This window comes from Perognathus longimembris, chromosome 19 (assembly GCF_023159225.1).
Source record: "Perognathus longimembris pacificus isolate PPM17 chromosome 19, ASM2315922v1, whole genome shotgun sequence".
NCBI classification, from domain to species: domain Eukaryota; kingdom Metazoa; phylum Chordata; class Mammalia; order Rodentia; family Heteromyidae; genus Perognathus; species Perognathus longimembris.
Window position 1 is genome coordinate 5,316,213 of NC_063179.1, and position 23,066 is coordinate 5,339,278.

The 23,066-nt window shown below is 56.0% G+C and overlaps 1 protein-coding gene across 1 annotated transcript in view; it reads right to left on the minus strand.

The window, feature by feature from the left end:
- Window positions 1-22,747, minus strand: part of LOC125367523 (death associated protein) — a 31,784-nt gene extending 9,037 nt beyond the window's left edge. The window contains exons 1-2 of the mRNA XM_048368217.1: window positions 22,616-22,747; window positions 13,338-13,434 (exon numbers count right to left, since the gene is read on the minus strand). Of these exons, the coding sequence (XP_048224174.1) occupies window positions 13,338-13,434; window positions 22,616-22,670 (152 nt within the window). The 5' untranslated portion in view covers window positions 22,671-22,747. The remainder of the gene's footprint in view (window positions 1-13,337; window positions 13,435-22,615) is intronic.
- Window positions 22,748-23,066: the final 319 nt, after the last annotated feature.

Sequence of the window (23,066 nt, forward strand, 5' to 3'; positions counted from 1 at the left end):
CAGACACAGGCATGAGGGCGGCTTCCATGCGTGAAAACCCTCCACCCACTTAAAGTCTGTGTTCCCTGGGCAAAGAGCCACAGGGAAGTCAGGGAAAACGGTCAACTCCTTCAAGAAAACAAGGTTTGGAGAAGAGATCTAACACAGCCTACGAATAACAATCTGTACACACGCACCTGCCATGTTCGAGGAATGCCTCCACGCACACAGCTCGTCGCGCCCCACTTGGAGGAGCTGGCGGCTCGCTGGGACCCAGTGACGGTGGGATGCGAAAGCGAGCGCGCACTTCCTCACCAGTACGTTACAGTCTGGGTGGTGTGTTAGGGAGCAGACAGGTCTGCCATTTACGACAATGGACGCAAGCTGGCAGGTTGTCCGCTCACGCGTGCTGTAGTGTCCCCTGCTTGGAACACGGCCCCGAGGCGCGAGTGTGTGTGTGTGTGTGTGTGTGTGTGTGTGCGCATTCGTGTTGATGGACAAGGTGGGGCGGAGGAAAAGCAGGCCCGTGGGCATTCAGGGCTGGACAAGCAGCTGAGCAGGACCGACTGACGGAAGCAGGCCGCACTGACGGCGTGGGCTGGACAGAACCCGCGTGGAAAATTGGTTGAAATGAGATTCCCCTGAGCGTGCACCATGGGAAAAGGAGGCAGAGGGAAAACATGGTGTAGCTAATAAGCAGCACTCGGGGCTTTAGCTAAGCCTGAGTGAACGCAGGACTTGACCTGCAGAAATACCTGAAATTGTCAAACAGGAAAGCAATCCCGCCACGGGGCCGCCCCTCCACGTTTGGGGTGATGGGGATGTCAGCCTGGGGTGTGTGTGTGTGTGGAATATTCTGCACACTGTAAGTAACAGGGCCAGGCAGATGACGGCTCACAGTGGCCAAGGCCCTGGGTGGCTTCTATGGCAGAGGGGTCTTCCCCTCGGCAAGTCTGGTCTGGATTTCACCTCCATGAGAGTTTTACCTCAAGCCAAGAGCTCTGTGGCCCATCCACATTCGCTCCTTGCTGAAGGCCGGCCCTGCACAGGGTGGGGCTGGGGCAGAGGCCCAACCGGAGGGCCATTTTCCTTGGACTATGAAAACAGTGGGACTTGCTGGGCTTACACTCAAGAGAGTTAGGCTGTCCGCCTTTCGACTCCTGGCGCTTTAAGTTCTCCCTTGCATTCTGGTCATTTGGAACACTCTACTGCCCCACCCTACATGGGGGTTTTGCTATCTGTCTTATTTTCCTAGTCAAAGGACAGGCACCTGGCCTGCTCCTCACGGAGCCTGGGAATCGGCCTTCCACGACTGGCTGCGACTCAGGACTGGGAGCCCAGCACTGTAAGTGGGTCAGGGGAAAGTGTGCGGTGGCACCCGCCCTTCCTCTGGGGAAACCTGCCAGCAGCAACCGGTGCAAGTGAGGGACTCTCGGGGCTGAGATGCTTTCTCCCCCCAAAGCCCGCCCCCATGCTCAAGTCCCTCCTCCCAGAACCTCAGCTATGGGCTCACCAGGGTGGGATTGGGATCCAATACAATGGGCGGCCTTATAAGAAGTGATTAGCCCTGGCTAATCGTTGGTTAATCACTCAAGGAGGCTGAGATCTGAGCACTGTGGTTCAAAGCCAGCCCAGGCAGGAAAGTCTTTGAGACTCTTATTTCCAATTAACTAGCATAAAGCTGGAAGTGGAGCTGTGGCTCAAGTGGTAGAGCGCTAGCCTTGAGTAAAAGGAGCTCCAGGACAGTACCCAGGCCCTGAGTTCAAGCCCCAGAACAGGTATAAAAGAAAAAGCCATTAGGATGCAGACCAGCCGAGGGACGACGGGGAGAAGGAGTCATCGGCAAGCCCGGGAGGACAGGCCTCAGAGAAGCAGCCCGGTCCACTCCCTGACCTCAGCTTCCAGCCTCTGGCGGGAGGGGACAGCGACCAGTGCCGCCCTGACGGTGGGACTTGGCTCCTGACAGGCATACAGAGGCGCACACAGTGTGCACAGGAAGAGTCTGGAAGGGGCGAGGCCTGGGGGCTGAACATCAGGGGTGTCATCCCTCCGGGGAGCGCCATTCCATCAGTGTTTTATCTCTGACTTGAAAACGGAAAGGGTGATGAGGACTGGGAGCGGCAAGCAGACCTGCCCCGCAGCCTCTTAAGTGAAGCCACGGGTCTCTTCTACGGAAAGAGACCCACGGGGCTCAGAACCGCGAGTCACGTGGAAACCCAGGCCTTTGACAAGCTGCCCAAGGTGACAGGAAATGAGAGCAGACCTGACGTGTAAGTTTGGACACGTGTGGTTTGCTTTAACACAGACCTAAGACGTATAGCATAGGAGTTCTTAAATCAGGGGGTCAGACATAGAACTCAGGGCACCCATGAAGTAGGCTGGGGGCGGGGGGACAACCACCCAACGGACCGACTGACATCTTTATTCCCAGAGCACGGTGTTCGCTCAGCATCTACGTCCTAGAACGGGCCCAGTAGCACGGGGTACTGTAACCCTGCCATCAATCCAGTCGCTGCCATTTTCCAATCACATCACAGAGTCGCAGTTCTAAATATTGTTTACATTCATCACGACGTCTAAGAGACAGCGGTCACTGACCTGGTTATTAAATCCCTGCAGGAAGAAATAACCACTTAAAAGGGCTTGATATCTGCATTCCATAGTATTTAGGGCATGAAAACTTGTAACATGAATACACAACAACAACATCAGGTAAGACCTAAAGGGGGGGGAAAACAACAACAGGAAAGAATTTGGGAGAAAAAAAAGGAGCAAGCCCAGATGAACAGACGATAAGGAGGGCCGTGTTTCCTGGAGTTGCGACTCCAGTGGGCTTGCACCCGAGATGACGGGACGACAGGGGCGGTTGCCACCCTCCTGTCTGGGAGGGGGAGGGGCACATGGGAAGTGCTGAAGAGCCTTTGGACTCGCTCGCCCAGCGTCCTCTGCGGCGGCTTCCTGCAGTACCAGGCATGGCAAGCACAGTCCAAGCTCCTGAACACAATGGGGGTGTAGCGGCCTGGCCTCTGGCCACGCCCACTGCGTCTCAGCACGGGGATGGAGACTGTGTGTGTGTGTGTGTGTGTGTGTGTGTGTGTGTGTGTGTGTGTACAGCTACCATTCCCCGGCATGTCTCATGGACAGTCACCTGGCAATTCCCAGGGACCCAGAAAATGCCTCAGAAAATATCAGCCACATTGCCTCCTGGTAAACAGCACTCTTGAAACCAACGGGAACCGTGCTTGGAGCAGGGGCTACACGAAGGCGGGGGAGAGCGCGGGCTAACGAGGGACCCGGATGGCAGGCCCGGCGTTCTGGAAGGGGGCGAGCTGCTGTCAGGAGGGAGGGTGTTGCTTGCTTCATCACCCGCACCCCCTGGCCATGAGAAGCACTGGCAGTGGAATTTCAGCAGGAGCTATTTATCACTTCCCGTACCTGTCAGCCTGTCACAGGTAACAATTAATTTGATGATCTCAAATTGGTCCTGACAGGATGCCTCTTGCTACACCAGGCCTAGATTTAGCAGAGATAAACACAGTTGTTAATTTCCCCAGCAGGGGATGTGGGTATCAGTCAGGGTCACTGTCATTAATTTCCATTCCACTCGGCTCGGCATTCACCTCTGATCAACTCTGCCGGCTTGAACGGACTGCCGCGGCCGGTTCTGGGAAGCACCGATGCACCTGGCTTGCCTGGAGATTGTTTCCCACTTCCGTAGGCAGGAGGGTATGAGAGAGAAGCAAAAATGGAGAGCCATGGAGAGAGAAGTAGAGGGAAAAATAAGGCTGGGATAAGTGCCAAATGTGATTTAAAAATCGTGACTGATAATGAACGTCTCAGGAAGATACCTACCGGGCCAATAGCCTCCTTGAAATCTCCATAATCCTTTAAGTCTCTTCCCTCCCCTCCGCTAACTCGCGGCCTACGCCCTGCTGCACAGAGCCGGCTGCCGGCGGCCGTGCCCACCTGGGCCCGCGAGATAATGAAGAGCACTGAGGAGAGTGCCGGTGCTCCCGCCACGGAGCACCCGGCGCGGACACGCAAGGCTTTCCCCACGGTAGGATTCCAAGAACTGCAGCGAGGAAGGAGCCCGCAGAGCGGAGCCACAGGGCCAGGGGCTGATGGACTAACCAGTCTTCTCTGCGCGCGCGCGCGCACACACACACAGACACACACGCACACGCACACGCACACCCCAAATGCAATTTGATTTGCACAAGGTTGTGAGCTAGCAGGTGGAGGGCCCAAGTCGGGTCTCCCAAAGGGTTTCTTGCCTTTCCCCAGGCCGCCTTGCAGGAACAATTCCAGAACACAGGAGCAGCGACTCGGAAAACAGCCCCTGTGGCGTGCCGGTCATGTGAGCAGAGCCAGGCACCATCGTTCGGCTCCTGTGAAGGGCAGCAGGTGAGGGGCCGAGCGCACTCGGGAACAAGCAGTAAGAAGTCTGGGCAAAGGGCAAATGCAAGAGTTCCTGCGCCTGTTTAGTAAGGAAGAAGACTGCAAGCTACAGAACACTAATGATCACGTCGCTCTTGCCGGGGAACAGATTCTATCACAGGCCAGACACTAAGGCAAAAGACTAAATATGCAAAAAATCAAGCTCCCCCTTCACCCAGATCTCTAGCCTGCGTTGGCTACGCATCTTATTATGAGCCGGGACCTTCACCCTAATTACAACGTTGGGCTGCGAAGTCATGGGTGCGGGCGATTCCCCCGTCTTGCCCTGCATCCTGGTGACTGTCATCCAGTGCCCTTGTCGGGCATCAGTCTGGAAGGTTCCTGAAGCAAATGCCCAAACACAAGTGGTACAGTGTTTGGGTAGAGCACAGTCAGCCTGGTGTGTGTGTGTGTGTGTGTGTGTGTGTGTGTGTGTGTGTGTGTGTGTGTGTGTGTGTGTGTGTGTGTGTGTGTAGCAAGTGCGCCACAGACCAGGTACTCTGTTCCTTGTGCTGTCCACACGAGGCACAACCATTCCAGTTAAAAACCAACAACACACACTGAACTAAAAGGGTTTAAGAGCACACCGCTCTCATTCTAGATAGGACTGAAATAGTGTACCAAGTCCTCCCTGGGAGCCGCCCTCCCTCCAGAGCTCAGTGAGGACCGGCTGACCTTGAGCACCTGCTACACTTCCGTCTCCTCTAGCACAGGGCGGGCTTCGGGGCCCGCCGACAGGAGCCTCGCAGGGAGAGGCGAGCCCACACCTGAGCCTTCCCTTCTTTCCAGGACTGAAAGTCACCCCTGAAGTCCCAGCAGAGACCAACCTTGACCAGGGACCACCCAGGACCTGGGTGAGTTTAGGGTTCCTTCCCTTACTTAACTCGAAACTAAACTCCCTCAGGCAGATGAGGAGAGGCCAGCCCTAGGAGACGAGACTGCTTCCCACATTGCTAAACGCAGCATCATAAATGCAGTTTAGGATCAGAAGAAGTGACGAAGACCAGCCGCTGAGAAGCTTGACTCCACTGTGCTAAGCGCCAGCCCCAAGGCCAAACGCCCTGGGCTCTGTCTCCTCAGGGTGCTGACCCCAGGGGCCAGGAGCAGAGGAGGGCCTTGTGCTCCCAGGCTGGGCTTTCGGGGCCTGTCACCCAGGGAGTCTGCCTCTGACAAACCCCCAAAGTCCCCGGGGTGTCTGTAGGTTTCCACCTCCTCCCAGAGGTCGGGTTCCCCACCCGTCTTCTCCCTGCCTCTCCCCGCCCAGGTGCCAGGCAGCTCTGCTTTGGCGGGGCTGGAAAAGGTCACAGTCCTTTCTATCTACAATCGCATCTGGAAGCCGGTGAAAGGAAAGCAAACCCTGCCTTCTTCCGCACGATCTGCTTGGGGCCCCGTTGGCATGGCCCTTCCCATTTAGGGGAAATTTTGATTCCACTTCTAAGTCATCATGAATTTTAGTTTCAGTGAGTCATTTTTTATTCATTTTTTTTAGTGGCAACTCCAATGTCCTCCAGTTTGTATTTTTCCTTCCTGACTTCCTTGGCCTCTGAGATCCAGGGGTGTGCCTGTCTCTAGTGTGGCTGCGGGGTTTACACGGCCTGTCTCTAGTGTGGCTGCGGGGTTTACACGGCCTGTCTCTGGTGTGGCTGCGGGGTTTACACGGCCTGTCTCTAGTGTTGGAGCGGGGTTTACACAGCCTGTCTCTGGTGTGGGTGTGGGGTTTACACGGCCTGTCTCTGGTGTGGGTGCGGGGTTTACACGGCCTGTCTCTGGTGTGGGTGTGGGGTTTACACGGCCTGTCTCTAGTGTTGGAGCGGGGTTTACACAGCCTGTCTCTAGTGTGGGTGTGGGGTTTACACGGCCTGTCTCTGGTGTGGGTGTGGGGTTTACACGGCCTGTCTCTAGTGTTGGAGCGGGGTTTACACGGCCTGTCTCTGGTGTGGGTGTGGGGTTTACACGGCCTGTCTCTAGTGTGGGTGTGGGGTTTACACAGCCTGTCTCTAGTGTGGCTGCGGGGTTTACACGGCCTGTCTCTGGTGTGGCTGCGGGGTTTACACGGCCTGTCTCTGGTGTGGGTGTGGGGTTTACACAGCCTGTCTCTAGTGTGGCTGCGGGGTTTACACGGCCTGTCTCTGGTGTGGGTGTGGGGTTTACACGGCCTGTCTCTAGTGTGGGTGTGGGGTTTACACGGCCTGTCTCTGGTGTGGGTGTGGGGTTTACACGGCCTGTCTCTAGTGTGGGTGCGGGGTTTACACGGCCTGTCTCTGGTGTGGGTGCGGGGTTTACACGGCCTGTCTCTGGTGTGGGTGTGGGGTTTACACGGCCTGTCTCTAGTGTGGGTGCGGGGTTTACACGGCCTGTCTCTGGTGTGGGTGTGGGGTTTACACGGCCTGTCTCTAGTGTTGGAGCGGGGTTTACACAGCCTGTCTCTAGTGTGGGTGTGGGGTTTCACACGATGGGCAGTAGCTGGAGCGCTATGAAGGGCCCCACCTTACTCTGAGGTTTTGGTCATGGGGATGGGAGGAGAAGGGAATGTTGATTGCTTTGTTCTGGCAAAGACCATTGAGAAGTCAGAGCCCAACAAGAAGACACTCCGGGAGAAGACACAAGAGGGAGGAGACATTTATGAGGAAGGAGACATGCATAAGGAAGGAGGCATGTAGGAAGAAGGAAACACGCGTGAGGGAGGAGACCGTGCGCGTGGGAGGAGGCACTCTGCTACAGACTAGAATGCAGTCTGTGACCCAGTCTATGAGTCAGAGAAAAACAGAGCACCAAGATGGTCTCCTTTTCCTCATGCCAGGGAAAGTGAACTTTCGTGTTTTTTTTTTTTTTTGTATTTGCTTACTAATGATACTAGTTTTCAAAATATTTGCTCTTGGATGAATCATTTGTGTTCTCCTTAATCTTCTGGGAATGTGATGTTCTTCAACTGTGGGATTTTTCCCATTCGTGTTGAAAGTATGTACTGGAATTTTTTTTTATTATCACAGCTATATACACATATTGGGCACACACATGCACACACATGTGTATACTTGAATGTGTATGTACATGTGCACATGTGTACACACACACACACACACAGCACCACTTGAAAGTGCCAGGGAAAACATTTAGATTTAGCCGAAGGGATGGACAGGAAAGTCAGCCTGGAGACCTCTGATGGTCTCGGCCACCATCTTGCTCCATTTTTTGGAGCTTCAGGGAGGCCAGCGTGGTGGACAGGGGCACTGCGGAGCCGCGGGACCCCCTTCCCCGCAGCTAAGCCCTCCCTCCCGGCCCCCGTCCAAGGGGACAGCAGTGTCTGCGCCTCCTGGCATGGGCCTGCCTCCCCTTCTCCTTTCAGAAGGACCTCGAGTCCCCAGAACTGCAGCCGCAGCCCTGCAGAACGCCCTTCACCAGGGCGGGCAGCCATGTTCCCAGCCAAGAGAACGTGGGCCTGGGCCACGACCAGGGGCCCACGCTTTATGCAGAAGGATTCTTTTTTACATGTCAGTGGCATTTATTGCATTCACTGTCCGATGCTATCTTACGCTACTCACCACCACCATTAATTCTAGAACTTTTTTTTTTTTTTTTAATCATCATCACAAGTAACCCAGACCCACTAAGCTGTCAGTCTGCATCCATCGCTGGAGCTAGTGATCTCTTTCTGTCGCCACAGATTTGCTTCTCCTGGGGGACTCACAGGGCTGTGGTCACGGGTATCTGGGTTCTTCAGAAGCGATGGGTCACGCGCAGATGCTGTTAAGATTTCCGAGGAGTCACCAAACCACTTAGCACAGCCACAGAGGCATTTCAGGGGTCTTTTATCTAACACATCTCTTACGTGATGGTAGGTATTACATAATAAAATTCACTACTTTTACCATTTTGCACGTACCATTCAGCAGTGTTAGGTAGACTCAAAATTACATTGCTGTTAAACAGGTCATCATAGCTTTTCCATCCTGAGTCCCACTCTCCACCCCTCACTCTTAAGTGCTGTCCCTCTGAATAGGATGTTGGAGGATCTCCGAAACGCTACCCATGGCTATGTGTCTTTCCGTGACTGGCTTCTGTCGCCGAACACAATGAGAGGTCCTCGAAGCAGGTGTCTGGATTTCCTTCCCTTCCACACGAACCACACTCTATTCATCCACTCGTCTACGGATGGACATATGGCCCATAGCCCCTCTTGGTTATCGAGTACGCATATCTCCCAGAGACCTGGTTTTCGACTCTTTTAGATACAGAAGTAGATTTTGGATGCCTTGACCCAGGGCTGGTTTGCTTCTGGTGTCTCGAACCCTCCGGGCCTTCAGCAGCCTCTGGTATCTTACTTCTCCAGGGCTCCCCGGGCAAGCCTGGGTAGGGGCCACCACAGCCCGGGCCCTGCTCTGAATCTGTGCTCTCGGGGGAGCACCAGGGGACATGGGGGTGGTTCACCACTGGCCAGGGCACCCTGCCTGGTGCGCCGAGGGCCCGGCACACGGAGACTGCCTTTAGCACCGTCCCACCTGCCTCGTTCTCAGCGACAGAGACGAGTAACTCAGTGAGCTGCTTAGCGATTTTATGTGTCAAGTACTGTGCTAGCACATCCGCCAAGGGCTTCCAGAGGGCTCTGGTTCCGAGACGGCTGAAGTCAATGAGGTTTATTTAAAGAGGGTTTAAAAGTTTCCGGCAATGTACTTTTAATGCAATAGGCTCAACAGAGGGCTCGCGTTTCTGTGCACTCATGATTATATATTTTACCCTCTAAAAACCAACCACGAGAGAGGTGGTTTAGGTTTGGCGCGCTTGTTTCTCAGAGTGAGAAACAAACACTCTGCATAAAGCGGGGGACACTTGAGTCCCACCACGAACAAGAGTGAGGGCTGAGGAACAGGGCCTGGGAAGGGGCGTGCAGCCCTCCTCCTCCCTCCTCTCCCCCCCTCCTTCCCCCTCCCCCTCCAGGAAGAAGCCACCTCCAGAGGGCTCCCGGGAACCTCATCCATCAAGACGGTGCTGCACAAACCCCCTGGAAGCCCATTTCTGGCACACAGGCCCCGGGGAGAGCCAGGCCCGCGCGCTGCTTTCTTATCCCGAGTCCAAGGACGTACGGACGCCCGCATGCGCGTGGCTATACCACGAGGATGCGATGCATTGCCTGCCAGAGTCCAGCCTTGCTCTCCTAGTGCGGGGTGTGTGTGTGTGTGTGTGTGTGTGTGTGTGTGTGTGTGTGTGTGTGTGTTTGTGTGTAACAGTCCAGAAGCCAGCGACGCCTGAGCTGAGTCCTCCCTCCGCAGCGTTGACACCAGTGACTTCCAGGGCGGTCATAGCACAATTCTGAGAAAAACTCTTCCTTTCGTTTGTGGTACTGGGGTTTGAACTCAAGGCCCGGTGCTTGTTAGACGGTTAGGGCTCCAGCCCATTTCTCACGGATGGTTTTTAGGACGGGTTCTTGCTTCTGGCTCAGGCCTGCGCCTAAACCACAGTCAGCCTACTGCATGCAGGCTTCGCCCCTGGCCGGGACCGCAGGAGCGCACCCCCCACCCAGCCTCTCTCCCTGCAGACCGGCCTTCCTGCCCCGGCCAGCCTGGCATGCCCTCCGTCCAACCTCAGCCTCCCACGTAGCTTGGGACGACAGGCATGTGCTCCTGGAACCAGCTTGGGTTGAGAAGGGGGGGTCTCTTAACTTTTCTGCCCGTGTTGGCCTTGGACCATACTAGCTTGGATCTCAGCTTCCCAAATAAGCCAGGATTACATGTGTGCCCACTGGCAAAACTGCTTCAAATGGACATGGTTGTGTAACTATTGATTCTACTATAACACACAGCCACTCCCACGGGGATGGGGAGAAGAAATGTTGACCACAGCAACAAAACCAGCGCTGGTGCCAACACAGCCAATCAATGACTGAGCGACCAGGAGGACTGCAATTTAGTTAGGAAAATGGGATTCACTGGAAATCTGTTTTCTTTTATCTTGTGAAACAAAGCAAAATGAACTAAGCCTGCCATTATATACTGAGTGGTGAGGAGGCAGATTGGCTCTCCACCCACCAACCCGTGCCTGTCTCTTCGCTTGAGTTCAATCTCCCACAGCGTGGTGACTCTGTGTGATTCGCGGGGGACCGAATCCAATGCTCTCCCTCATTCCTGATGCTTCCCAGCGCCGAGAGCTGTGCTTGCGTGTCATACCGTGAAGGAATGTAGACCAACTTTTACAAAGTGAACAAATGACTTAGGATTCTTGCCCCCAACCGGCAGAGACTCGAGTCAATCCCACTTATAAGCGCAAGTGACCAAAATGAAAGGGAGAGAGGGACGAGCTCACAGGTCTGCTCATCAACACCAGGACAAACAGCAGCCACCTAATCAGATGTGACAAGAAACAGCCCTTCCCCCCTGCAAAACCAGAAGTCATTAGAAATTCAAATCCACATCCGGAATCATTAATGAGAACCGTCACTTCAAGGGTATTTGGTCCTTGAGATACTGGTGCAAAGTCACCATGATTACCAACACATTCAAAATAGTGCCTATTTCACCTTTATCTAATGTGTAACCGGGCACCAATCCTAGCACTGGGGAGCAGAGGCAGCAGGCTCGCAAGTTCAAAGCCAGTCTGAGCTACCTTACGAGACCTTGTTTCAAGGGAAGAACACGCATAAATTGAGAATGAATGCAGAACACATTCCTTTGAATTGCTGGGGTGCGAAATCAGTGTGGGGTTCTGCACGGATGGAGCCCCCCCTCGGTTCTGGAAAGCTGACGGCTGCGGGGCGCGGCTTGGGCAGCAGCAGTGTGGGCACCGCAGGAAGAGGACTCATCTGCCACACAGAGGACTGCGCCGCGTTTGTGGTGGAGATGCCCCCGGGCTGGGCGCGGCCCACCCTGTCCTGCGGACAGCGCGAGGGGCTGGGCTGCGCTCCGCCCGTGAGCACAGGTGGAGGTCCCCCCCGGCCCCTCAGAACGCCACCTCCGTGTGGCAGGCTGGACCCCGGACCCACATGACTGAGCTTCCCCAAAAAGCAGCTGGGCCCCGAGGAGTCCAGCTGGCCCTGATGGGACCAGAATGTCCACCTGAGCAACAGGGAGGCCTGCAGATCATTGTGAGCAGGGGCAGGGCGGAAGAAGGGGCGGATCGTGGTAAGGGGGGGGCCCTGCCCTGCGGCTCCATGCTGGTCTCTGGGAGACACCTGACAGGCACCTCATCTGCCCTGGGAAGGAAAGTGGGGCGACGCCAGCTGCTACCCAGCCGCTCTTCTCGCCGGGACGGCCAGGTGAGACTTAGAGGCCGGGAGTCAGAAGGCAAACTGGGCCTTCACGGCCTATCTCGGGGCAACAGCAAGGGAGCGAGGAGGGGAAGGTCCTCGAGTTGCCCGCCGGCAGCAGGAAGCTGATGAAGCCAGCATGGACCCTGCATCTCCAGCCCGCAGCCTGAGCCAGCTGGGAAGCGCCGGGGGCTCACGCCTGTCATCCCAGCGACTCGGGAGCCTGCGATCCGAGGATCGCGGTTCCAAGCCAGCTCGGGCAGGCGAGGCCGTGAGACTCTCACCTCCGATGAACCACCAAAAAGCCTGATGTGGAGCTGTGGCTCAAGCAGTAGACTGCCAGTCTTGAGGGAGGAAGCTAAAGGACAGCACACAGACCCCGAGTTCAAGCCCCAGGACCGCCACACACATACACAAAAAACAGCAAAACCAGAACCTGAGCCGCATGGCCGACGTCGTGATTTAACATGAACGACAACCATTTGGAAACCTCATGGAGAATGCCCGCCTCCTCCGGAGCACGCTGGACCTGCGCCGGGCCACACACGCATCCACACACGTTTCCCGCCGGGGAAGCCGCGCAGAGCCGACGGAGCACGTGCGCATCGGCCTCCCGTGGGCGTGGGCCCGTGGGGGCACCGGGGCCCCTCTCGCGGGGGCCTGGCTTGCTCAAGACCCCAGCGGAGCTGCATGTAAATGCCGGCCGACTGGGTGGGGAGCTCGGGTGGGCCTGTGCCTCTGTTTCCCCACGTGCATCTGGGGAGGACGGCCCTCAGGACTGCCGGGGTGAGGGGCCGGGTCCAAGTCAGGGTCGCATCTCCCCACGCCTCCTTTCCTCCCCCCGGCTGAGACGCCTTGGGGAGCTGACAGCAGACCTCCCTGCCCCCGTTCATTCCCGCGGACGCACGCACAGATCCGCCGCATCCGCGCCGAGCCGGCGGCCCCGGGCCAAACCTCATCACCGGAGCGTCCGGGGAAAATCAGCAGCCCGTAGCAGACAGGGTCGAGGACCCACGAGGGCCGGGGCAGCGATGTCACTTGATGCCTCCATGAGTCCGGATGTCCTTGCAAACATTTCTTAACTCAAGGCCAGGAGTGGTGGCGCCCAGCGCTCCTCTCAGCTCCTTAGGAAGCAGAGCCGGGAGGACCATGGCTCGAGGCCCAGCCCCAGACCATCTGAAAAACGACTGAGGCAGAACAGGACTGGCTCCAACGGCAGAGTGTCTGTCTAGCAAGCACACCACCAGCACTTCCATAAGCTACCAAACACTACCAAACCGCAACCAGTACAGCCACGCCGCGGAACTCAGAACTTTCTATGTTGGCGGCATGGGCGGCTGAGGTTTCATTAGCACGGTTATTAACCCGCAGGTGCCCAGGGGCTTCGGTCCCAGGGGCCGGGGTCCGGGTGCAGAATCACTGTGTGTGGGTGGCCCGAGCGTACACACCGAGCATGGCAGTGCAATGCAAGCCACGTAGAGGAGCCGCGAGATGGCATTTCCTCCGTCTGGCGGTGTCTGGCCTTACCAGAGAGGCCCAGGACGATGATGGCGGGGTGCACGAGGGCGTGCCCTGCCCTTCAATTCTGCACCCCCCCCCCCAATCTGCACCAGGGACAAGAGACACACAGCCCGGGAGAGAGAACAGAGGCACGCGCGCGTGGGCCCGGGAAGGCCTCACTCACCTGGAGCTCTCCCACTCCTGCTCGTCCTTGTCTTTCTCTTCTTTGGCGTCTCCGGTATGAGGATGCTTCTGGACAATTCTCATCCCGCCGGCTTTCACTGAAAGCAAGCAGAGATGGCGCGATGAGGGCCAGGAAGCACCCAGGGACCCGGGGACCGGCTGCCCGGGGCCACAGCAGAGTGGAGAACCCACTGGTGACAGCCGTGAACTGGGGGTGGGGGCTAGACCCTCAGGCCTTTCTAGAAACGTCCCCAGGCGGGCCTACCCCAGTGTTTGGAGAGCGCATAGTGTAACCACAGAGCAGGCCGGGGGCCCTGGCCACAGTGTGGGCCCCCTCCCCCTCCTGCCCCCCCTCCCCCCCGCCGCCGGCCAGAGGCAGAGTCCAGTCAGGAGCAGTGAAGAGGGTGGGCTGGTCCTCCCCAAACTGTCCTCAGCCCTCACCCGGGTAGACGCTCGTTACTGCTTTACAAACAGCTGTGCTGAGACGCAGGCCATGAACAACAGACTTCACACACCGAGCTGTCGAATGCAGCGCTTGTGAGTGTGGAAGCCGCGAGCAACAGTTGTACGTGCTGTGTGTATGTGTGTGTGTGTGTGTCCATTTTCTTGGGTGTATTCCTAGGAATCACACAGCAACCTCACTTGCCCTTTTGGGGCGCCGTCAGCCGTGGGGCCATTGCACCCCAGTGCTCTGCTTCTGGACGTTTCACCCCACGCATCACTGTGTCACCTCTTAGTGACAGCCATCCTAGCGGGTGTGAGGCAGGCCCTCGCAGCAGTTCACCTGAATTCGCCTGATGGCTAACCAGAGAACACTATTCTGCAAGGAACTGGCGAGGGCTTGGGGAGTCTCGGACCTAATGAACGTGAAAAATGCCAGGCTACACAGAATCAGCTGGACTGCCTCCAGAGAGATGGCGTGAGTCACCGGAAAGCTTTATGAAGGGCGCGGAGCATGTTTTTCCTAGTAATCGTGATCATTATCATTTTGAGGAGCCGATGGCTGTACTGGGGCTGAGCTCAGGGCCCTGAGCTTGTTACACGAGAACTGGACTTCTTGAGTCACATCCTGGCCCTTTATAACCTTCATTATTTTAAAATAGGGTTTTGCATATATGCCTGAGAAGGGCATGGGCTATGATCTACCCATGTGTGTTTCCCATACAGGTAGGTTGACAGGAGGCACCACTAGTACAACTACTGGTTGAGATGGAGCCTCATGTTGTATGTCTGAGCTGATCGGATCTGTGTTTCTCCTGATTCTAGCCTCAGATAGCTGGAATGACAGGTGTGTACCAACTGCTTCTAGCTATTGGTTTTGCTGGAGATGGGAGTTGCACATGTATACCCAGGCTTCAAGACTTCAAAACTTCTGATCACCACCTCCTGAGTAGCTAGAATCATAAGCATGAACCAATGATGTCAGGCTTTGGTTATCATCTTGAAGTAGTGTTCATGCAACAGTGTTTGGAAATGATAACCCTACATCCAAAAATCTGGCCTTCCTTGGCAGCATACCACCAGCTTCTCTGAAGAAGCTGCATCTGTATTCAAGATCTTGAACACTGTGACTGTGAAGAGATGGGATGCTGAGAGCCAAAATGGTGTTGGGCTATGTTAGTTGCTTAACAGCCATTAACTTCCCACCTCTGTATCTGACCCAGCGAACTCTTAGAATGTATGGCAAAGCAGAGCAGAGCTCCAGCCTCCCCAAGCCCCCATGCTCAGAATGCACAAGACCATCTCCCTGCTTTGCTGCGGCCTGCCTTCCCAAGCCTCCAATGCTGCATTTGTTAAATGTATTGGTTTAGTCACTCGTTTATTTTTAATGCTGAGGCTATACAACCTGGTTCACATTAGAATATGTCATTCAGATTCACTAGAATCTTGAGTCCCCGAGCCTTGGTCCTTCATTTCAGATTCGACGATTTTCTTGTAAAGGACACTCGTTACTTTATGTCCAGAGTGCTCGATAGCGGAGCGGTAATGGATTTGTCTAAGACCGAGAGACAGTGCCGGAGCAGGCCAGCCATTTTCCTGGCACTCATTGGCTCCAGGGTCCTGGTTTTCCTCCCCCCCAGCCCTGCCTGCACCTCGTCAGGGCAAATGCAGCCCACTTTCCTGGTGCAGCTGGCTCGTGTGGTGCTCACATTTGGCTGGAACACACTGAGCCTGGCACAAGTCTGTGATGCTGGCGACCAGCAAGCAGAGGCTGAACACAAGGTTGGCAGAGGCTCGCACACTCCAAGTTCATCATCTCCCATGTCCCTAGGAGACACGGCCACGTCCAGGCCTCCGGACCATGAAGATGCAGGCTGGCTTCTCAGGGCCAGCAGCGTCCGCGCAGATAGATGCTCATTAGAAAGAGCAAAGCAGGGAGCGAGGAGAATCAAAGGCTGAGCTGCAACAGTGGATCTGACGCGCTCGAGTTGGAACCAACCCCTCTCTCAGCCACACTCTCAGCTTTTCAACGCACAGGGCGTGTTCTACTATGCAAACAAATCAGAGTCCAAGGCAGAAAGTCTCCCAGACATCTGCTTTTTACCCACGAATTGATTTTTAATCATTTCTAGAGCTTTTTATTTTTTGCCCCCGCTTTGTCAGGTCTTTATCGATGAGGTCCTACTCTGTTCTCATGTTTCCGATGACTTCTGTAATCATTTCAGACACGCTTGTCTTACACCTGTGTCTGATTGCTTTGCGACCTGAGGTCTTTGTGGGTCTACTCGGGGTTGTGTATTCTTGCTGCAGATTCTTGCTCCTGGGTCAGGTGACTGTGGGCTTTTGCTTGTCTTCTCTGGGCTTATTCTGTGGCCCACGGTGCAGACAGCAGCCCTTTACAGAGGTGTGCAACTGGGTCTGCCAGGCCAGTCCAGCCGCCTGGAAACCCTGGCCAAGGGTTGTCAGCACAGCAACTTGGAGACTACACAATGTAAACATGAACTCCACCCATGAGAAGCAGCCCAGCTTTTACAAAATCTCAAGGAGACATTCTCGTCCCTACCCAGGGCCCAGGCTGACAGTACTGGGTTTCTTGCTATCCCACTGAGTAACTGGGCAGGCCCCTCCCTCCGCCATTTTCTGAAGGGTTGGGCTTCTGAGCGCCTGGCTTTATGCTGGGGCCTGGGGTCCCCTGTCCTGTCTCCTGGGATGGGCTCCAGTCCCCTGCTAATTATCTGAATAGCACGAGTTCTTTCTTTGGTTTTGGTCCCTAGGGATTTTCTTCATCACTTTTCAGCTCAGACTGAAAATCAAAAAACACAACCCAGAAAAGATCTATCATGTGCAGGCAATTTCTTAATCTACGAAATGGAGACCGGAAATAAAATTCTTAGCATGTTAATGCGATCTTCTACTCTTTTGAGATGTTAGATCTGAGAATTACGAGTGTTCTTGACCAGAGTAAGAACCTAAAACAACTGTCCTATGTAATCTTTAAAAAAAATACATTTTCCTGGGCTGGGGATATAGCCTAGTGGCAAGAGTGCCTGCCTCGGATACACGAGGCCCTAGGTTCGATTCCCCAGCACCACATATACAGAAAACGGCCAGAAGCGGCGCTGTGGCTCAAGTGGCAGAGTGCTAGCCTTGAGCGGGAAGAAGCCAGGGACAGTGCTCAGGCCCTGAGTCCAAGGCCCAGGACTGGCAAAAAAAAAAAAAAAAATACATTTTCCTCATTCCCCGGCCACTCCTGTGGCAATCAGACGCTGAAGGAAGATGCTATTAGGCCCCTCCCGCCGATGCATGTTGAAATCCGTAAACCTAGAACCACAGGCTTCCTGCCTATGGAGACAGGGCCTCTACAGAGGTCAGGAAGTCAAGCCCGGGGCAGGTCCAGCAGAGCTGGTGTTGGTGTAAAGAGGAGGAGGTGCCAGGGGATGTGAGTATATGAAGAAAAGGCCAGGTGAAAGCCCAGGGAGGAGGCAAGCGCCAGACCTTCCGGGACTACAGGCCACATCTGCCAGCCCCAGGGGGAGAAAGGCAGCCCCGGGGACATCAGCCTTGTGTATGCGCTGACCTTCAACTTCCAGCCACTAGAGACGAGGAAAAGATGTCTGCCATTGGAACTGTCCAATCATGGTGTTCCGCTACAGCGGTTCTTGACAACAAACACTAGGACAGGCTGTACGACAAGCTACAAAGGGAACCAGTAATGAATGTCAGGGTGACATCGGAGGGTCTGGAGAGGCCGGTCCCCTCCTCCGCCGGAGGTGCGCGCACTGCAGGGTTCACGCGCTCACGTGAGCTCTGGCAGCCAGTTCGCTTCCTAAAAACAATTAACTTCATTAATACCACTCAGTGTATCTGGTGATTAATGCAGCAATAAGAAGTGGTGATAATAAGGCTGAGGCAGATTCATTTTAACTCTCTATTCTGCCCCCCCCCCCCCGCAAAATAAAAACTCGACTGCACATATTTACTGTGATTGCTGCACCAGTGTCTCTAGAACTCTATTTATAAAATGGCAATGGCAGAATCATTTTTCTCAGTAATCACTGCAGGATTATTTGCAAATCTAGGAAAAAAAAATAACTCAAGTTCTTGTTGGGTGGTAGCTGTTGTCTTAGTAAGAGGTTCAGGCTTCCTTTTAGCAAGAGTGCTAGGCTGAATTTAAGGGCCCTGAGCCTGGAGCCATATCCCTGGTTCAAGTCTCATCTCCGCTCATGCGCACAGGTGCATACGCATACATGCGCAATGCATGTCTGTGCCCGAGTGAGCTGCCACGGCTCGGGGCCTCGGGGCTCGCCGACACTGAAGGAGTGACAATGGCTCCTTCTCCAGAGACAGCTGAGGGTGGAATGAATATCGGCAGACACCCCGAGACATCTCCCACGGGGCCTGGCACTCAGGACGCACTTGACTGTAGCGGGACTCACGACACAGGCTTTAAAATGCAGCATTACATATTTAGAGTCCTCCCTAGGGCTCCGTCCTTGGTGCTCGAACAGCTCACTGTGAAGATGACAGCACCTGTAAGCCAGCACTTTCCACGGGCCTTCATTCTGGGCCAGTCTTTGAAGATGGAGGCGGGGCCTACCAGCCAAGGCAGGTGGGTGACCTCTAACACTGGAGAAGGGCAAGGAAACCAACTCTCCCAGACAGCCTGCAGAAGAAACCGTTCCAGCAACACCTTGACCTTGGACTCCTCACTATGTGAGTAGTAATGTTAAGTTGTGGTTTACTGCGATTTGATAATCACCACAGAAACTAGCACCGGGAAGGAAGCAGGCGGTGGAGACCCCTCGTGGCATGCCGGTCACGCCGCAATCCTGACCACCCTCACGGCCTCGGCAGCAGCTGGGCACTGAATTGGCAGCACCCAAGGGCTGGGCCTCTGGGTGGCTCCTTGCAGGAGGGCCGCCGTGGGAAATCCCTCATCCAGTGTGTGTTACAGAAGTGGATCTTCCTTCCACAAACAAGCAGATCACTCAGGTAGGGAAGAGAAACAGCCCACAGAGAAGTGCTAGAAGGGGAAGATAACCCAACTCCTCTGCTAAGAACAGAGGCGAAACTTGCAACTGTCTTGGAAGTGCTATAGCCCATCCTGATTGGAAGTCTCTAGAAAGAGGCAGTTAACTAAGGGGTATCTTGCCCCTTGGCATGCTGGGAGCAAGAGCTCCCCACTGTACTCGTCAACGAGTCATCAGTGAGTGGGCTGAGCACACAGGACCTTGTTTCGTCTGTCTGTGACAGGATGCTAACACAGTGGAGGACAAATTCACTCTGCTACTACCAAAAGAATGGTCTCCATGATGTGAAAAACCTCCTGGAGGAAGGCAGTTCAGGGAGAATGATCACCCACACTTTTTTTTAACGTGTCCCTAGCTCGTGTTGGACTGATTAGTGTAGCAGAGATTTGGGGTGTTATGAAAAAATAGTCAAGCGATCTGCTTCCTGTTTTATTTGAACTGTCATTTTTATACTTTCATTTTATACTTTTTATACTTGATTTTGGTTCAATAGGGGATGTAAAGCTACTTCTCACAGAGAACCTGAGATCAAATTTATTGTGTATCAGATTTATGAGGCACCCTGGGAAATGAGGGAGTACGTGTTGGGATAGGTGGGTACAGTGCAGCCACACACATGTACCAGTGACCGTACCCTCCATCTCTGCCAAGCTCAGCCTGGCCAAGATGAATAGGAGGGAGGCTTGAATTCCATCCTCCCTTCTCCTCCCCTACCTTCTGGCTTTACCAAGTTAGTTTTGCAATATGTCCCATAAAACAAGCAGTCTCAGCCCATTGCTCTGCAGATATTTTGTGGCAGGGACATGGGGGGGGGTCAGAAGTCTAATATTAGGATAGGATTAAGTTAGGAAGACACACAGGGAACATGCGATACAGCCTGGCCAATCACTCCCAAGTAACCATACTGTGCATGGCATGGCATCTTCCTCCTGTGCAACTCTTTATAACCGTCAATAATCTCGTATCTGAGACTCTTCATAAACTCCCATAATCTCATACCTGCGCCTCTTCATAAACTCCCATAATCTCATGCCCGAGACTCTCCATAAGCTTCTATAATCATCGCATGCCTGCGACTCTTCATAAACTTCCGTAAGCTCATACCTGTGCGCATACCTGGACCCCACACTTGGATAATCTCCTACCAGACAGTTCTGCGCTCTATCCGCTGGGCCTGGCAGTGCACTGCAAGCGTCTCAGCTGGTGTCCTAAAGGACAGTCCTCACATCCCCATGGCTAAGTGGCTGCTCCATGACTAAGTGCTCAGGATTGCACAGGCGTATTGCTAAGACCCAGCAAACCCCAGAGCTGCCATTTCTTCGGCTCCTCAACTGGCTGAGGGGAGCGGCCCGAGGGGAGACTCACTGGAGCAGGGAGGAGAGGAGAAGCCGTGCAGGGCAGGTTAAGTGTGACGAGGAAATCAGAGGTATTATGGGATGGACAGGAGAGGACTTGGCTCAGACAGCAAGAAAATGAGAAAACACAAGAAAGCACAGCGAGAGAGATTCAGCGAGAGAGTTTTTATTATTTCTGATTGAGGATTTAAGCACAAATCTGTTATTCAATTGCAGCACTTAATCCAAGTGTTTCCAACATTTTAAAGGCAGCTATTACGATTTATGAACTGTGCTCTGGGCTACTGCCCCTCCTCCCCCCTTCTTGATAATTATTGTATTAAAGTGGGCTGCCTGGCTTTTTTCTTTTTTTTTTTTCATTCTGCAGAACTGCCTACTTTCTGGCAACACCAGACTGAACAAAAACGCCGGGGCGTCGCTGGGGAAAAGAAGAAATCTTTGTACATCAGGCCCTCAACAGATTGGTGGTGGTGGTGGTGGGGTGCCCAAGGGTGCTGCTGAGAACTGCAGTCTACAAAGGACACTGTCTTAACTCACACCTCTGCACCAGCGCAACAGCCTTTCCTGTTGCCCGCCAAATCTCACTGCCCTGGGAAAATGTGAAGTAACCACCGTGCTAAGCACCCGTCTGAGACTCGGGCCCCACAGGGACTTCACTGGAGTTTATCTGTAGGATCAACTTCCCTGGGTGCCAGGAAGGGCCAGACAGAAGGAAGCCACAGCAGCAAAGGCAGCCCCACCAGCGACAGCCTAGGGAGAAGAGGAGTGACTGCTCCAGCCTGGACATTTCAGATGAGGAAACTTGCACCCTAGAGAAAGAAAATGGTGTAGCTCAGAAACAGGAACTGAAGTACACTGCTAGAGGCACAAAGCAGCTGTTAAGCTTGTCATTCAAAAGCCTGTTTACTTTCCAAGTCAAAGAAAACCAGAATTCCGCAGGAAAGTTTTCCAAGGGATCAAAACCATTCAACTCATTCCTCCAGTCTTAAAAAAGCTCCACACGACTGTGTATGGATGCATTTCCATTGCTGCCGCATTGATTTAGTATCATTTCACCCCATTCCCTTTAAGAAAGTCACTATTCCAGAGTGGAAGGCCCTGGGGCAGTCAGCCACCTCCAGGCTGGGAGGGGCTGGCCCTGCCCAGAACCTAAGTAAACACTGGGTCCTCACAGTGCAGCCTAGATCTGCAGGCACAGTTATCAGAGTTCTAGCCAATAGGAGCCCCTTGAAGGATGTTTTGGGTTGATCAGTCTTTAACTTAGAGCTTGGGTGCTGTCCCTGAGTTTTGTTTTTGCTCTAAGTTAAGAGTTTCACCACTGTGAGCCCTAGCTCCACGTCTGTTCTCCTGGTGGTGAATTGGAGATCTGAGTATCACAGGCTGGCTTCCTACCGTGATCCTCAGCTAGGATGACAGGCTAGGGCCACCAGCGCCTCGCATAGGCTTTGTGCCAGCTCTTTTCACTTGGCTACACACTTGGCACCCATCCAACTAAAGTCTCCCCCACTATTTGGGGGGGGGCATGTTTCTAACTCCCTGCCCCCCTGGGTCCTGCCGGCGGGAACAGCTGGGCTGCTGGTCCTCAGTGAGGCACACACACTGGGGTCGTCCTGAGGATGTGGGCCCTGTGTGTGGGGGTAGGGTGGGGTGGGGTGTCAGAACTGAGGGTGCGCTTAAAGAACCAGCCCTGGGCACTGGAAACCCCGCGGCTCCTCCACACGATCGTGCGGCCACGCGGCGCGGGGACCAGGGCCACGTGCATCCCCGTGGGCTTAGAATTGAACTCCTCGCGCGTGCGCGCATGCGGAGCGCGGTGGGGGTCCCCGCAACCCACTCCCCGGCCACGCACGCCCCCGGCCCGGCGCGTTCCACTCCCCCGGGCCCCGCGCGCCCCCGGCCCCGTGCGGCCCCCTCCCCCGGCCCACGCGCGCCCCCGGCCCCGCGCGTCCCCGGCCCACGCGCGCCCCCGGCCCGGCGCGCCCCCTCCCCGGCCCCGCGCGCCCCCCTCCCCCGGCCCGGCGCGCCCCCCTCCCCCGGCCCACGCGCGCCCCCGGCCCCGCGCGCCCCCGGCCCGGCGCGCCCCCCTCCCCCGGCCCACGCGCGCCCCCGGCCCCGCGCGCCCCCGGCCCCGCGCGCCCCCCTCCCCCGGCCCGGCGCGCCCCCCTCCCCCGGCCCGGCGCGTCCCCGGCCCACGCGCGCCCCCGGCCCGGCGCGCCCCTCTCCCCCGGCCCGGCGCGCCCCCGGCCCGGCGCGCCCCTCTCCCCCGGCCCGGCGCGCTCCCCTCCCCGGCCCCGCGCGCCCCCGGCCCGGCGCGCCCCCTCCCACGGCCCGGCCCCCTCCTCCTGCCCCGCGCGCCCCCCTCCCCCGGCCACGCGCGCCCCCCTCCCCCGGCCACGCGCGGCCCCCTCCCCCGGCCCCGCGCGCCCCCAGAGAAAGCGGAGAGCGGTCAGTACCGGCGGGCGGGTGTCCGGCTTTAGTCTCCAGTTTCCCTTCGGGAGGCGACGACATGGCGCTCGGGCTTCGGCGGCGGGACGGCGGCGACGGCGGCGGCGGCGGCGGGCGGGAGCGAGCGAGCGAGGGCGGCCCTGAGAGGGCGGCGCGGGAACACGCACTACTGCCGCCGCCGCCGCCGTCGCCGTCCCGCCGCCGCCGGGTAGGGGGCGCGCCGCCTAGCGCCGACGTGGCACGGCCCCGCCCACCCGCGCCCTGCGCGCCGACGTCACCGGGGCGCCGCGCATGCGCCGTGGCCGGCGCTACGCTGGAAGTCACCTCCTCGGTGGAGAGAAGGCGGGCGGGGCGCCGGGAGTGGAGGGGAGTCGTGGGGGGGGGGGGCGGGGAGGTGGGGAGGGGGCTCAGCGCGAGGCTGGCGGCTGTCCCCCCCCCCCCCCGCGGAATCGCTCGGAA